The 17515-nt window shown below is 39.9% G+C and overlaps 1 protein-coding gene across 9 annotated transcripts in view; it reads left to right on the top strand.

Annotated features, from left to right (window-relative positions):
- The window catches only part of TECPR2 (tectonin beta-propeller repeat containing 2), a 67828-nt gene that overhangs the window by 44147 nt on the left and 6166 nt on the right, over positions 1-17515 (top strand). For 8 of the 9 annotated variants that reach the window (XM_039538912.1, XM_039538919.1, XM_039538916.1 and 5 more), the window contains exon 17: positions 3342-3490. In XM_039538912.1, the coding sequence (XP_039394846.1) occupies positions 3342-3490 (149 nt within the window). Of the gene's footprint in view, positions 1-3326; positions 3491-17515 lie in introns of all 9 variants that reach the window. The other variant, XM_039538914.1, reaches the window with a different exon arrangement.

Genomic DNA, 17515 nt, shown 5'->3' with positions numbered 1-17515 from the left:
GCTCACAGTGTGAGGGGGGGCTCTGGGCTGAGCCAGGGGCAGTGGGTTGAGGTGCAGGAGGGGGTGTGGGGTGAAAGCTCTGGGAGGGTGTTTGGGTGCAGGAGGGGGCTCCGGGCTGGGGCAGAGTGCTGGGATACGGAGGGAGATACAGGGTGCTGGCTCTCGGAGGGGGGTACAGGGCTGGAGCAGGGAGTTGGGATGCAGGAGGGGGTACAGGGTGCTGGCTCTGGGCAGGGGCTCAGGGCTGGGGCAGGGGTTCAGGGTGCAGGAGGGGGTATGGGGTGCTGGGTCCGGGAGGGAGCTGGAGTGTGGTCGCCTTCCAGGCAGCATTTACCTCTGGCAGCTCCTAGTTGGCAATTCTGCATGTCTCTGCTAAGGCAGGCTCCCTGCCTACCCTAGCCCCACGCCGCTCCTGAAAGGGGCCAGTGTGCCCCTGCGGCCCTTGGGGGAGAGGGATGGAGGGCATGTGGCTCCGCGCATTGCCCCCTCTGCGAGCACCGCCGCCACAGCTACCAATGGGAGCTGCAGAGATGGCGCTTGCAGAGAAGTGCAGTGTGTGGAGGGAGACCCCTGTCCCCCTGCCTGTGGGGCCACACTGGCCGCTTCCGGCAGTGGTGTGGGGCCGGGCCAGCAGGCAGGGAGCCTGCCTTAGCGACGGCCCCGCTACAGCACCAGAAATCATGATCGACTGGGAGATCTTCTGGGATGGGCCAGTTGATCGCGACCAACCGGTTGGTGACCACTGGATTAAGAAATGATTCCGCTATAGATCAGTTATCCATTGGGAGGGGGAAAAGGCCAAGAAATCATTGACAGTAGCTGATTGGTGTAATAAAACATCTTACATCATCTTACCACCATTTTGGGACACAGTCCTTCAATTTAATGCATTCGGGTCCACCTTTGCAGTCAGCGGGGCTTTGTGCAGGCACAGCAATGAATCCACATGCAGTGAATTATTGAATCAGGTCTTTAGCTTGTTAACGTTGTGGCCCAAGAAATGTAATAACTATAAAATAATTGTCAAATCTAGATGCCAAATTTTATTCATGGAAAAGTTTTAAAAGTAGTAAACTGTCTTGAAACATTAATATAACTGTTGTAAAAAGAGATGCAGACTTTGGAATTGGATGAGCATGTTCCCAGAATAAATGCTGAAATATTTTGTATTATGTCAGTTGTAACTTTCTCCAATCCCTACACTATGTACTGTAGAATAGTATCTGGTAAACTGTTTTGATTAAGGTTTACACTATCAGTGTCAAGGTTTCTAAACACAGTAGAATGACCTTTACAATTCAACAATAAACAATGTATCTGAATCAGTGTAGAGATACCTCTGTCCTTTTTTGTGGATGAATGGTGGTTAGCATGACCTTTCCCTAAGGTAAAAGCAATAAGGGGGAGGGGGGGGCGGGGAGCTGAAAATGTTTGCATAGTGATTGTATTTTGGCATGTCATATTTTACTTTAGAGGTTAGTAATACCTGCAATGCCATGTAAGTGACATATGACTCCATGTTCGAGTGAGTTGATTCTTATTTGGATCAAAACATTTAAACAGCTGAGATATCATGTGACAAAACTATTGCTGTTTGTAGTTGTAGCCATATTGGTCCCAGAATGAGACACACAAGGTGGGTGAGGTAATCTTTTATTTATTCTTCAGCTCTCTAGGACTTGAAAGTTTTTCTATTTCACCACCAGAAGCTGGTCCAATAAAATATATTACCTTACCCACCTTCTCTTTCATAAAACCATTGCTGTCAGACATACTTCATGCTGCAAGGAGTAATGAAGTTTTATTTAAATAGTGACTTTGTAGCTGTATGCCATACCTCTAACTGCTGTAGAAATTTGTGCTCCTTGCAACAGAATTTTGAACTCTGATTAATTTTAGTATAATAGTAATAGTGTTAAAATAAAGGAGTTTAGAAATAAGCCATAAAATCTTTCCTTGAGCCCATAAGCAGAAACAGTTAAATACCAAATAGTTTTGATATAGGAATGAATCCATTCACCATTCTAACAAACTAAAAGTTAAAGCTGTTTAGTGCTTGTGTCTTTTTACTACAAGCTTTTAGCAATACATTGTAGAATCTGTACTCAAACTGTATGCTTATAGCATTTATCCAAGGGATAAAGTTGCATCTTCTAATCAAAGTGAAAAGTATTATGTGATGTGCTTTATGAAGAGTTGGTTGCCAGATTTCACTTCCCCCAAGTGAACATTATGTTGATTAACAGGTATCCCGAACAGCGAACATTTAGTAAACCAGTGAGATTTATTCTCAGGTTCTTTAATTTGGCATCTGACCAAAGCATTCAGTATGCAGCCTTAACAGCATTGTTAGTTCATGTCTTCCACTACTTAACATTGTGCATGCCTTCCTAACACTAGAAAAAAATCCAGATGTTAACTGTAATGGATGTTTTTAAAAGTAAATGAATATGAAAAAGTAAGAATTACCAAGATCACAGCATTTCAGTCTACAGTATCCTATAGGCTTTCTTTCCCATCCTTGTAAAATCATAGACATTTCACAGCTTAATTTGATGGGTATTTGTAATCCGGTTGTGAAAGAGAGAATAAAATTAAGAACTCTGGAACACACTTGTTTCAGAGCTATATGTCTTCATGTTGCTTGTTTATGTAGGATTAAAGCATTGATAGTTTTGTTGTGACCACTATAAAATAAAAGAGAGTTGTGTGACACAAATAGGGAGATACTTTTCAAATAGGTTTTATACTCAACACAAGTAATGAAGACTTGTTAACCTTGAAATATTAACCCACCCTTAGCATTTGCTGGTAACATTTGGAATGTTCATTGCTGTCATGTATTTATAGACCTAGACCATTAAGATTCTATAAGCATGACTAACTACAGAAGAGAGTTCACTTTAGGTCGCATGAAAGTTTGTCTCTCTAAGTATAGAAAAAATTTATATTTCATATGGTTTCTGCCTCTTACTCCCTGATGATAATCGTTTGAATTGCATTGTTCAAAATGCAGTGATAGAACATGATGCATTGTCAAAATGTTGTTGAACAATGGCAGGATACTGCATAAAATAGGCCGTTTTAGACAGATGAGAAAAAATCACTAGAATAAACGCATGAAATGTAAATGAGATCTTCGTTTTTTTCCCCCATTTGCTTTATAGTTAGACTGTATGCAAATGTTCTCTCTTTTACAAAAATGTATAGATTATATTGATAACTTTTTTGAATGTTAGTTTTTTAGAGATTTCTGTAAAATCAAATGTCAAATTCTACAGTGGAGATTAGCTGAATTAAAAAAAATCATGCCAAATTATTAACAGTCTCTTCATCATTAGGAGCTATAAAATTGACCAGTTTGGCATGTGGAAATCAGCACATCTGGGCGTGTGATACTAGTGGCGGCGTTTACTTCCGTGTAGGAACTCAGCCTCTAAACCCAAGTTTGATGCTTCCTGCGTGGATAATGATTGAGCCACCTGTACAGGTAAAACAGTGAATCATAACTTTTAAAATGTGGTAATTTAGCTATCAGCCTTGAAAATCAAGGAACTTCAACACTTTTTTCCTTCTGAAAAGATGATAGATGGAGGACCCCAAAAAGTCTGAAATTAAGAACATAAAAATTGCCATATTGGGTCAGACTAATGATCCATCTAGCCCAGCGTCCTGTCTCTGACAGTGGCCAGTACTAGAACTTCAGGGGAAGTGTACAGAACAGGGCAGTTGGGATGATCCAACCCTGTCTTCCCCTCCCAGCTTCTGGCAGTCAGAGGTTGCGTCCCTGGCCATCTTGGATAATAGCCATCAATGGACCTATCCTCCATGAACTTAGCTAGTTCTTCTTGGGGTTTTTTGTTTTTTTTTTTAAACCCAGTTATACTTTTCGCCATCACACATCCCATGGCAATGAGTTCCAAAAGTTAGTTGTGCGTTGTGTGAAAAAGTACTTCATCTTGTTTGTGTTAAACCTGCTGCCTGTTAATTTCATCGGGTGACGCCTGGTTTTTGTATTGTGGGAAAGGGAAAATACTTGTTTTTTTTCCCCACACTGTTCATAATTTTATAAATCACTATCCTATCCCCTCTTAGTAGTTTTTTTTTGTTTTTTGTTTTTCCTAAACTGAACAGCCCTAATCTTTTTAGTCTCTCCTCCTATGGAAACCGTTCCATACCCCTGGTTATCTTTGTTGTCCTTCTCTGAACCTTTTCCAGTTCCACTGTATCCTTTCTGAGATGGGGAGACTGGAATTGGACAAAATCTTCAAAGTGTGACTACACCGTGGATTTATATAGTGGCATGATGATATTTTTGGTCTTACTTTTCTATCCCTTTCCTATTAGTTCTTAACAGTCTGTTAGCCTTTTTGTCTACTGCTCTGCATTGAGCTGAAGTTTTGAGAGAACTATCCATGATGCCAAGATCTCTTAATTGTGTGGTAACAGCTAATTTAGACCCCATCACTTTAGATATATAGTTGGAATTATTTTTTCCAATGTCCATTACTTTGAACTTCTCAACACTGAAGGGCGGGGGGTAGCTCAGTGGTTTGAGCATTGGCCTGCTAAACCCAGGGTTGTGATTTCAATCCTTGAGGGGGCCGCTTAGGGATCTGGGGCAAAAATCAGTACTTGGTCCTGCTAGTGAAGGCAGGGGGCTGGACTCAATGACCTTTCAAGGTCCTTTCCAGTTCTAAGAGATTGGTATATCTCCAATTATTAAATTTCATCTTCCGTTTTGTTGCCCAGTCACCCAATTTTGTGAGATTCCCCTGTAACTCTGCACAGTCAGCTTTTGGAATGATCTTGAATAACTTTGTATCATCTGCAAACTTTGACACTTAATGATCTGGAAAAGGGAGTGAACAGTTAATGACTGTGTTGAGCTGCACAAGTTGCAGTAGAGATCCTTGGGTGACCCTACTGTTCACCTCTCGCCATTGTGAAAACTGATCATTTATCCCTACCCTTTGTTTCCTATCTTTTAACCAGTTATTAACCCATGAAAGGACTTTCCCTCTTATCCCATGATTACTTAGTTTCCTTAAGCCTTTTGGTGACGAACCGTGTCGAGGCTTTCTGAAAATCCAAGTACTCTGTATTAACTGGGTCACCTTTATCCGTGCGCTTGTTGACTCTGTGAAAGAATTCTGTTAGGTTGGTGAGATTTGACTTCCCTTTACAAAAGCCACATTGACTCTTCCACCAACAAATGGTGTTCATCTGTGTGTCTGATAATTCCGTTCTTTACTATAGTTTCTATCAATTTGCCCAGCGCTGAAGTTAGGCTTGCTGGGCTGCAATTGCCAGGTTTAAACTTTGTAAGTCCTAGATCTCGTAATGCTACCTGAAAATGGTGCTCTTCCTGCCCAATACCCCCCCACAATTTGTGTAACTCCATTTTAAAGAATTTTTCTTAACTGCTGCAAAGCTCAAAAAGTGTCTTGTTTCCCATCATTACTAAAAATGACAGATTTTATTAACAAAGCTGCTTTATAGGCTTGTAATAGAACCAAGGTTTGAATACTTACCAGATACCAATGCTTACCAGATATAGGTACGTACAGTGCTGCTGTATAATTATTTGTTTTGAATAACACTTGTTTGGGCAAAGAGGACAAAAAGGAAGCCTGAACTATAAAATTTAGGGAAGTGGTGTCTGGAGTTTTCTTTTTAATTTGCTAGCAGAGCGAAAAGTGGCTAATGTGAAGCTCTTGCTGTGAGAAAACCACAATCTTCCAGTCACATTAACAACATTACAGACTCTTTCTTGAATATTTTAAAATGCAGTGTTCTAAAAAACTCATAATATGGAATGAAGTTAAATCCCAGCATTTATAATTGCAATAGTTTGTTTTTACATCATTCCCTTTTAGCTTTGCTTATCTCATGATAGCCAGCTGCCAGTTCTGCCTCCCTCAGGGGATTAGCAGAAAAGGGGAGGAGGCAACACAGAAATGAGGCTCTCAGTTGCACCTCATCATTTAACACATCAGTGCTCACACTCCGTGACTGCTTGGGATTAATGGACGTGAGCCAGACAGGTGGCCAATTTTGAAGAAGAGGGTGTTTTGCAAAGGAGAGGGGCAGACCAATAAGTTACCACCAACTGTCCTTTGAACAGTGACTTTAGCAATAGGAGGTGGATTACATCACTTGCCCTTCTAGGGCTGCTGCATGTGGTTCATTCTGACCTAATCAATGAAAAGCATAGTTTCTGCCTATGGACTATGTCGAAAAAGGGGGGAGGTTGGGAAAACCCAAACCCAATTATGAGCTTTTCCCATAGGTAAAATTACTTACAATAAAAACAAAAATTGAAAAGCAACACCAACCTGTCTTCTACTTTGAGCTTTCCAACAGCAAAAATATCAAATTAAAGTAACCTCTGACAGTGTTAGCTTTTACCAACTGGATAAGGCTGAACATCAACTTATTTGCTACAGTTCCCAAAGCATCTGGGTGACAGCGTCTTCCCATAAGATGCAGTGTTTCCAGCTGATAACTCTTATACCCAGAGCAATGTAGTTCTTTCATGTCCTCTTGCCAAATTTCAGCATTGCAAATTTAATAAGTCAATATCAAAAGGCAAAACATTCAAACTCTTTCTTGCAGGGAAAATGAAAACTCATTGGTTACATAATAGTCCTGAGGCAATTCCAGGGCATTAGATCAAGTCATTACAAGAGTATTAAAAGAGCAATTATTCATGCACATGTGAAGACTGAATGCAAAATAAGAAAATATATAAACTTTCAAATGTTAACGTAGCATTTGACCAGCAAATGTAACAAATCAATGACTGATTAGTGAGCCCTTCAGGGAATAATACCTAGTTTTATTATTAGCTGCTCCTTAGTTGATATTTGTCCCTTAATTGACTTGACACAGAGTTTATACTGCATCACTATATATTCATAGCAGCAAGAGTATTGTCAGAAATATTTATGAATAGTTCAATCATATTTTCTGTTTAAAGAAGAAAATCAAAGGGCAAAACTGCATTTCAGTTGCTTGAGGTACAGAAGCTCTCTCAAAATATAGGATGTATGTAATTAGTTTTAAAATTCAATCTCTCACGAATGTAAAAAATACGATCTTCTGTATCCCAGTGCTTAGGATTCATGAAGTGCCCATAAACTACTGGCTCTGCTTTAATAATGTCAGTACTCAGAAGCTGTACTATCATAGCTTTCCTTGTATATCAGTATTCAAGCAGTTTCATGGGCTGTATTCAGAAACAATGCAGTTTTGATAAGACTTTAATCAAAATAAAATCAGCTAACAATTAAACCGCATCTCTGTTTTTAAGAAAGGCGAATCTGATTAGCTAATCTAAAATGGATATGTAGGCATTCCTGTTTTCTTCATCTCTCCATCCTCTTCCCCACAGTCTGGACAATGATTGCTGTGCCACTTCATGTAAAAGAAGATATGCTATATCATCTTGTTTCATGCTTTCCTGTCTTATCCAACGTGTTAGATTTGTGGTCAGCAAGAAGACTAGATTAAGTGCTGTAAAATCTTGAACAGTGGTTTTCTAGACTTCTGCCTGTTCCATTTTGTAGTTTCTACACTTCTAAAAGTTACAAAACATGTTTAAAGCTGTCAATGACACCTTTATCCTAAGGGAGCTGCTATATAAGGCCGTTGACTAGACTGGTCAAAAAAATCTCTCTTCGTGGTATGATTTGACTATAGCATATACAGAGAGCCTTTCATTTTATTGCTTATATGCAATACAAAGATAATGCTACACGATATCATGTGTCCAGATATACAGTGTTATAGAATGTTTATGAAATATAAATATAAATGTAGTGCTTCCAAGACACTCAGTCTAAAGAAATAATAAAGTAGACACAGAATTACAAAAATAAACAGAGAAAAGCAATTCACCTATTAATCTCTACTCTGCTTTATAACAGACATTGTGGAGAGAAGAAGGTGGAATTAAGTTACCATTTTTAAACAAAGTTTTTCATTTACTCTCTGGCTATCACTGAAGGGAAAGGATTTACCTAATTAGATGGCTACTATTTGACCATTTTGTGTAACTGCTATCCGCTTTCTTTAATTAGCAGATGAGTACTGCTGAAGTTCATGTAATTGGCTATAGATGCTCTCTTGTGGTCTGAGTTAGTGAATCCTGAAGACTTTTCTACATTTCCTCTAACCAGTCTACTTCTGACAATCATAAGCTCCTCAGGGAAGGGATATGCTCTTTGTTCTGTTTGTGTACTATACCTAGCACAATGGGGTCCTCGTCCATGATTAGGGCTCCTAAGCACACAGGAGAACAAACAATAAATCTACGTACTTTTGTCTGGTCTTTCAACTTGACTTTATCACCAGCAGAAACCTTACCCATTTTAGCACAGTTAGAATGCTAAGATAATTTTCTGCACAAATGTTAAAAATCTATGACCCATTCACATTTCATTGTGTATCGTAACCAATCCTTAAAACTGCCTTTGAAGAAACATTACTGTAAACAGTGAGAGGTAAACAGTTAAGTGACAAAGTTTGCAGACGATACAAAATTGCTCAAGATAGATGAGCCCAAAGCTGACTGCAAAGAGCTACAAGGGGTCTCACAAAACTTTGTGATTTGTCAAGAAAATGGCAGATTAAATTCTATGGTGATCAATGTACAGTAACACACATGGGGAAAACATCCCAACTATGCATACAAAATGATTGGGTCTAAATTAGCTGTTACCATTCATGAAAGGGCTCTTGGAGTTATAGCGGATAGTTCTCTCAAAACATCTGCTCTATGTGAAGCAGCAGTCAAAAAAGCTAATAATGTTAGGAACCATGAGGAAATAGATAATAAAACAGAACATATAACGTCACTATATAAATCCATGGTATGCCCACATCTTGAATACTGTGTGAAATTTTGGTCACCTCATCTCAAAAAAAGACTTGGACAGAAGTACAGAGAAGGGCAACAAAAATGATTGGGGTATGGAACAGCTTCCATATGAGGAGAGGTTAGAAAGATTGAGGGTATGTCTACACTATGAAATTAGGTCGAATTTATAGAAGTCGATTTTTTAGAAATCTATTTTATACAGTTGATTGTGTGTCCCCACTTAAGACCATTAACTCGGCAGAGTGCGTCCACAGTACCGAGGCTAGCGTCGACTTCCAGAGTGTTGCACTGTGGGTAGCTATCCCACAGTCTCCGCTGCCCATTGGAATTCTGGGTTGAGATCCCAATGCCTGATGGGTCAAAAACGTTGTTGCGGATGGTTCTGGGTACATGTTGTCAGGCCCCCCCTTCTTCCCTCCCTCTGTGAAAGCAACGGCAGACAATAGTTTTGAGCCTTTTTTTCTTGGGTTACCCGTGCAGATGCCATACCACGGCAAGCATGGAGCCCGCTCAGCTCACCATCACCGTACGTCTCCTGGGTGCTGGCAGACGTGGTACTGCATTGCTACACAGCAGCAGCTCATTGCCTTTTGGCAGCAGACGGTGCATTACGACTGGTAGCCGTCATCATCGTCGTCTCCTGGGTGCTCTTTTAGCTGACCTCGGTGAGGTCGGTCAGGGGCGCCTGGACATAAATGGGAGTGACTCCAGGTCATTCTCTTTTTAAGTTTCGTCTCATGGAGATTCAGTCCTGCCTGCAGTCGTACTGCACTGTCTTCTGGCGAGCAGCCAGGAGATGATGATGGCTAGCAGTCATACTGCACCATCTTCTGGCAAGCAGCCAGGAGATGACCATGGTTAGCAGTCATACTGCACCATCTGCTACCAGCCCAAGATGTATAAGAGAGATGGAGTGGATCAAAACAAGAAAGAGACCATATTTGTTTTGTATTCGTTTGCTCCCCTCTTCCTCCCTGTGAATACTGCCAGGGAGATAGTACACTCTAGTAACTCGTGTCTGACTAACATGCAGACTAGTCCAGATAGCCTCTGGAGGAACCGGTGCCAGCTCTCTTTAGCCATGTGGGTTCTATTCAAGGTAGTGATGGAGGAGAGGATTTTCCTAGAGGACTCTCTTTTTCATTCGGGAGGGAGGGAGGGAAAAGGCAAACAATGACTTGGCAATGCTCCACATGAGTGTTTTAGTCAGCACATGTTATAGATAAATGAAACTGGATAAATACAGCATATCAGGGCTCCCACTAAAGTGGCTTATTCAGCTGATGTAGAATCCCATAGTGTCTCATTTCAAGTATTTGCTTTTCCTTAATATCAGCGTTTTATTCTGTTAGAAACCATCTTTGTAGTTGAAGTATTTTAATTAGCAGGCAATCATTCATATGCACGTGCACGCCCGTACACACTCACACTCTTACAACACTTTAAATAAATCTGTTTAAAGTCTTTGTTTCAAATGGAGTCCATTGTCCAGTGAGACGCAATATTTTCCTCTTTCTACCGGTCAAGAAAGCCAATATTAACATACTCTAAGCTGCTTTTGCTAAGAATTCTAGCCTTCCAGTATTTTTTGTTTAAGATATTGCTACAGTCATGGTGCAGGAAGTATACGTGCAGCCTGTTATGTGTTTGATAGCTACTCTTATCGGTACCAAAAATGTTTTCACCACACCCTAAAGACTCTGGGACTAGATTACCGCAGTGCGTAGTGATGTTTTTCTGAGCTACTTTTAAAAACATTCCTCTTAAACTGGTATTTTCACTTTCTTTTCTTTAGGCTATTTGCCCAAAAAGCAAGTGTTTACCTTGAAATTAACAGGCTTGTTCATTGTAGTAATTTTTAATAAATATCTTTAAAAAATGAAAATTGGGAGTGGGGGGGACCATTTCTCCTTCAAATATCCATTTGCTTGTTACTTCAAATCAGATCAGGATTCTTGAAATGCACCTGTGCATTCATCTGTTGACATATTTTCACCAATATATTCTATGAATTTTTTTCATCAGATAAATCTATGCCTTGCTATTTTTTAAAAATATTCCTTAACCATTCTCTTTACAGGATTAAGTAACTGAAAAGATAATCTTCAACTTCTAACTTGACTCTGGCACAGCTTTCTATAATATGTTTAGAACAAGATACTTAAATACATGCCTTGACTTGAGTGGAACTACTCACATGCTTAAAGTTAGGTGTGTGATGGAATACTTGCTGAGTAGAGACTTTTCATGTGAGATTTAGAGATAAAATGATTCATCCTGGCATAAAGTAATTCACAAAAAATTTTAATTAAGGCACCAGTTTCTGGATGCTTGAGAGAGTCAGTCAGGTGCTGCTCTTTTCAGAGTAGGCTTAAGCTTATCTGGTTTTAAAGGCCAAGAAGGACTGGATCTTGTCAGTACTGAAGTGAGAGACCTTCAAAGGGACAAAGTCTGTAGAACAAGAGTATCTTTTGAGCAATATTTGCTTGTAGTTTTCAGATTGGACTAGTAATAACAGACACAGATTCTTGTCTTTGGGTGCGGATGTTCCTGGTTCATTGTTTTTGTTAGGAAAGATTAATCAAGATCTATTTTTTACTCACCAACTTCCTGTATTCTGCAATGGCCAGATCTGGCATTATGACTGTTCTAGGTGGAACACATTGTTAATATTTACTATAGCTGTTCAGCTGTTTTTATATGCATTTAACTGTGGTTGAGAAAGAGAGCAGGTTCACTATAAAGTCCTGTTTTCAAAGGTGTATAACTTTTTAGTTCAAAGGGTAATTTCAAAAATTTTACTGTTCGCTTAAGGGGAAATGGATTGGCTGGTGGGTGGTTTTGGGGAGGAAAGTTTGAAGAAAACCTGTCCAGCAGTACTTGATTGAGTGGTGAACCTTTAAGAAACACATGGTACATTTTTTTTTTTTTACCACACTGGAATTTTTTCCCCAATGTTAATCTTTAGAATCTCAGCCTTTAGTCATATTAACATAGTTTGTTTTTTTTCTTGTTGCACCAAAGTCAGGAAGTTCAGCACACAAACCTTATACCTGCCCTGCTGTGCCTGTGCATTACAGTAGAGTTTCTTGTCTGTGGTGGTGTAGCTGTGTTGGTCTCAATTGACAGGCTCAGAGACTTGCTTCCGTGAGGTGTTTTGCAGTGTAGACGTACCCTACGTCACTAATACTATAAACACACTTATAACTGTCACTTTAAGCTTGTGAGCCGTACTGCTGAAACCAATGGGGCTATTCATGTGCTTAAAGTTAAACAAGAGTGTGCACCTGAGGGGTGCCTCAGCTTCTCCACTTGGACTTGTGCTCAAACATGTGAGCTGTTTTTCAAGCAGCTGAGATTAAAAAAATAATTAATCTCCCCCCCCCCCCCCCCAAACAACAACAACAACAAAAATAAACACCCCTCTCCAAGGCTTCTCCTGGTTGTCCTCTCAAATGTGAATCAGGTTAAAGCAAGTATGGAAATTATGCTGGTCTTGTATTCAGAGCTATATTCAGTCCTGATCAATGGCTGTTTAAAGAAGACCCTAACCCTAATCTTTGATTTTAATGGAATACACCTCTACCCCGATATAACGCTGTCCTCGGGAGCCAAAAAATCTTACCGCGTTATAGGTGAAACTGCGTTATATTGAATTTGCTTTGATCCGCCGGAGCACGCAGCCCCGCCTTCCCGGAGCACTGCTTTATCGCGTTGTATCCAAATCCATATTATATCGGGTTGCGTTATATTGGGGAAGAGGTGTATCTAGTTTTGCTCTGTCTGTATAAATGGCTTCTCAAGGTCACTTGTATTTACTTTGTTGAGTTTGGAGAGTGAGAAACTACTGTGTTGGCTTGTAAAATTAGCAGGGTTCTGTTTACCATCTCCATTGTTGCATTTGCAGCACAAACCTCTTAAGAATGTTTAAATAACATGGATTAACACTTTTTAAAAACTGCTTTGATAATGACCATTATCACATACAGCATAGAACAGAGCTGAAACTAGAATCTAGAGTGCTTGCTTCTCTGAGAAATCCTTTCTTCAATGAGGCATCCTATACCTTCCAAAACTATGGAGATGATCTTATTGAGGTTCAGAAGTTTAAACGCTGAGAACTAGTTTGTATGGCAATCCCTTTATTTTCAAGTCCAATTACTGTAATTGTAGGCGCAAATCTGGTATTTGGGCATGCAAATAGATTTTTAGGTATTTAGTGCCCAAATTGGGGGTGCAATTTTAGTAATTGTATGTGCCAATGTAGGTCTGCATGCAAAAATATGCATGTGGGTTTGCATGCCAAAGTACTCTCTACCTTTTGGAAAATTGGTCCTAGATAGTCAGGTACTAAAACGAAATAAAACAACTTCATATCCAAATAGTATTTCTATTGCAACCATATACCTGCGTTTAGTACTTTTATTTCGCTCAAGCATTAAGGTGATCTGGAAGTGAAAGGATTCAAATAGAATACCAGCAAAATATTTTAAAACTCTCTAAACTATTCATAGTGGCTTTTCTGTAAAACATTAACATACACGATGAGATGTGGTGGGATAAGGACTCTATTAGCAATCCTTTAGGATGACTTGTATAACTGTCTCACCTTTGTGAGTAAAGAAGCTATGCCCATAAAAGCATTATACCACTCCACGCTGTGTTCTGTCTGGTGTGTTTATTGAGAAGTATATTGTACTGAATATTCTTTAGAGAGAACTTTTGGATTAGTTGAGCAGGAAGATGACTATTTTGGCACAGGTGTTGTTGTTTTTTAGGGGTAAACTTCACAGCAGAAGTGCAGGGGGAAAAATGAAAAGGCACAGAGGGGTGGGTGGGCAGGGATTGGAGAGCAAGCACTAGCCTTCCTGGCAGGAGTCATGTAGCTTTGCTCTTTTAGCTATGTACTTCAGGGATTTCCTCAAGGAAAATACATTTCTCAGTGGTGTGGTTTTCAATGGCCCAAATAAAGCCTGTGAAATCTTGGAAATGGCTGGTGTGGAGGTGGGTGTTGGAGAGCCCATCCCGCATTCACCCTACAGTGGTGGCTCCTGTCTGGGTGCCACTCAGATTTGGCCAGTCTGCCCTTCTGTCTCACTCTACAGAGGGGCAGATGTGGAAAGCTGGGATCAGCCTCTCAGGATGGGAGCTGCCCATCCTCCTTCCAAGATGTTTAACGTAATATGGAGTTCTTAAAGCTTAGGTGCCAGAAAACTCTAGAAATCTGGTACATTTATGAGTTAGGAGCAGAAGATGGAAGGAAGATTCATACTGTTGTCAGATTAGCTACACGTATTACTACACTTCTGGTTCATTTTGAAAAATGTTTGACCAAATAACCAAACTTAGCCAAATGTATTGTCTAAAGGTAAAACAGTACATTATGAAAAGGAGATGTACATACTGTTCTTCCAGGAAGCAATTCTCGTCTTTCAGCATGTTCACCTTACTCAGAAGGTGTACTTCAAAAATATGCTCCCAAAGCCACTTGTTCCTATAGGATCATTGTTTACAAGTTAGAAAGCACTACTGAGCTAGTGAAAAACATTTCTGTTGTATCTGTTTTGTCTTGTCATTTCTTGATGTTATTTCACAACTGATTGGAAGTTGACGTATTTCCTTTTTTCATTTATTTGTATTTATAAACTGCTTAATCAGCACTGATTTTTCCCAAGCACTTAGATGCTAGCAGAACAGAAACTTACTTTCAAAAAATGATTTTGTAGGCAGAGACGGAAAACCAAATATTCATTGTTTATAGGAACATTGGATTAAATGTTGAAAACCACACGTCTGTTTTAGTCTCCATATCTGAGATGAGTGGGAGGATCTCTGTCCCAATAGGTGAAGACACAGCAATGGTGTGATTAAGGCACAAGATTGGGAGCCGGGAGAATCTGGGTTTTGACCCTGGCTCAGACACAGATTCCTTTGCAATCTTGGGAAATAAATTAATTTCTCTTTGATTCAGTTGCCCCCAGCTGTAAAATGACAATACTCCCCTACCTGACAGGAGTGATAAGGCTAAATTAGTGTTTGTGACGGACTTGGAGACTCTAGTGATGAGCACCACATAAAAGCCTATAAATAAGTTTTTGGCATGTCAGCTGTTGATCAGGAAGGTTGGGAGACTTGTATGCTACTTTTAAAAATACCAAACCATTGTACAAGTTACAAATATGGCATCTTCTACAATCTGTAAGTGTGTATAAATCCCATTAACGCAAATAGAAGTTGAGCAAACATTAGGGAGAATTGTCTCTGATAGTTTCAGTGTAAAATTGCAAGGTTTTTGCTCTTTGAAACATAAGCCAATTTATATACCTCCACTGATACTTTTCTTAGTAGTAATGGGAAAAGAACACCATCTAATCTTGTACCACTATCTAGTTACCTTTATCAGGGATCTGCGAAATCCATCTGCCATTTGCATTTTTAAAGAGAATCTTTTAGTTTTTATATTTTGTGGAAAAAATAAAAACATATACAGTAGAACCCCGATTACCTGATCTAATTGGGACCATAGCCGGAACGGATAATCAAAAATTTGGGTAATCAGGAGAAATGGGCCGGGCTCGGGCTGTCGGCCCCAGACGGCAGGGCTCAGGCTGTTGGCTAAAAAAAATTGTAAATATATCAATAAAATATTGGAAAGGAATGGAGGCAGAAAAAGATTGATACTAGCCATGGGAAGAGGAAAACAATATTGGAAAAGGAGAACAGTTGAAAGAAAAAGGAAAGATGGAAGAGGAGGGGAGGGAAAGAAATGGGGAAAGGTGTGTTTTCCCCCCCCCCCCCATCCCCATAGTCTCATAGTTAGGAAACTAATTTCTCTCCCGTGTTCACAAAGTATGAGAGACAGATTGTGGGATATTTATTTGTATTACAATACTGCCTAGAGTTTGCAACAGAGATCAGGGTCCCATTTTGCAGTACACTACACAAACATAATGGCGTGTCAAAGAGCTTACCGCCTAAATAGATAGAATGGGCAAAAGGATGCAACACAAACTCAGTGATGGTTGGCAAATGCCATGTTAGTGCCATGGTTTTTATAATGTTTTTGTCTGATTTTTTTTTTCTGCTGCACTTAAACACAATGGAAAGTTTAACAAGATGTGCTAGGAAGTTTACATCTCCATTACGACTCTCTAAATTGTTTTCTTAAAGTCCATGATAAGGAGTTACTTGGGAGTTCAGTTGTGTAATTAACTTTGTGGAAAACCCAGTTGTGTAGCATGTGTTTCAGGTCTGTAATAGGAGGTATGAAAGAGAAGTTCTTATGAGGGCAGATACTCATCACTCCAAGTGCATACCTAAGCACTCAGATTTCCACCAGGAATGAAATTGGTAAAATTAACTGTTAGGGTTTGATTTAGATTACTGATGAGATGTCAAATAATCCAGGCTCATTCAGCTTTATCAGTCAAACCTAGAACAGCACAACATGAAAAGAAGCCATACTTTACCCTCTTTTCAAAAGTATGAGTTCAAGCCTATTTATATTTATACAGGAATTGTTTGATTGATGAAACATTAGCCAAGACTTATGCACCAGTTCTTACCAGTTTCTTATCTTGTTTTGAACATAGTTTACCCAAAAGTCAGCAAAATTGGAGATATTCTGCACAGCCATAGGCTGGTACAGAGGCATGTTGGTCAAGTGTCAACAAAATCATCCATCTTCCTTAGTATACTCTGCGAGCTATACGTATTACACTTATCATATATGACAAGCTTCAACACAACGTACATCTTCTCTGACAGTTTCTACAGATACACAGACCAGAGGTTGAGTTCACCTATTAGCGTATTGGCGTTACAGCAAGGTACCCTGGGAGCATGGCTCACAGTTTAGCATAAGTATAAAGTATACAAAGCGTTCTAGAAATATATATTAAAAATACCAGGTGACTGGATAAGAGGGTGTGTTTACTGTTCTTCTCTGCATAGATTAAAGGGCATTTAAGAGCATATAGCATGTAGGTGTGAAAAATGTCCTGGTAAAGTTGATATGTCCACGCTGATGAGTCACCTACAGTGAAAAAAGCTTGATTTTAAGTTCCTGAAATGCCATAGGCTTTCTTTGGTAGATGAAATGTTGCATGAGACCTGCCTTCCGCCTCTCCTGGTGTATCTCCTAGGAGATAAAGATTGCAGAGGCCAAGTTCCCAGCTAGTGGAGAAGTAGTATGCTTTTGTATAGGCCTGATCTTCCCTGGCCGTTTAGCCTACATGAAAAGCATGTCACAAAAAGCAGATACTATAGTAGGCATCTTGAGATGGTCTTTATAGGGATAAAAAGCAGAGCTGGTTTAGAGAACGCTATGAAGGCAGCCTGAAAAGGAAAGAGGGGCGGGGGGTCAGAAAGAGGGCCAGACAGACATTGGGCCAGAATTTTAAAGTTAAATGCAAAGCAGGCAAGTCCGCATGTGCACAAGCTCAGTTTGGCACAGGGCTATGTGTAGATTTGTGCATGTATGTGTGCTCCTAAATTAGGTACCTGCAGAGATGCTTGCAACTGTGTATCTCACATTGACAATGCAACCCAGCACATATGTGACAACACAGAATCACTGGGCTGGACCCTTGGAAGGTCATTGTAATCCAGCTCCCTGTGTTGAGGCAGGGC

Source organism: Mauremys reevesii, linkage group 4 (assembly GCF_016161935.1).
Source record: "Mauremys reevesii isolate NIE-2019 linkage group 4, ASM1616193v1, whole genome shotgun sequence".
Lineage (NCBI taxonomy): Eukaryota > Metazoa > Chordata > Testudines > Geoemydidae > Mauremys > Mauremys reevesii.
Note: the sequence above shows the minus strand (reverse complement) of the source record. Positions and strands in the feature narration are given on the sequence as shown.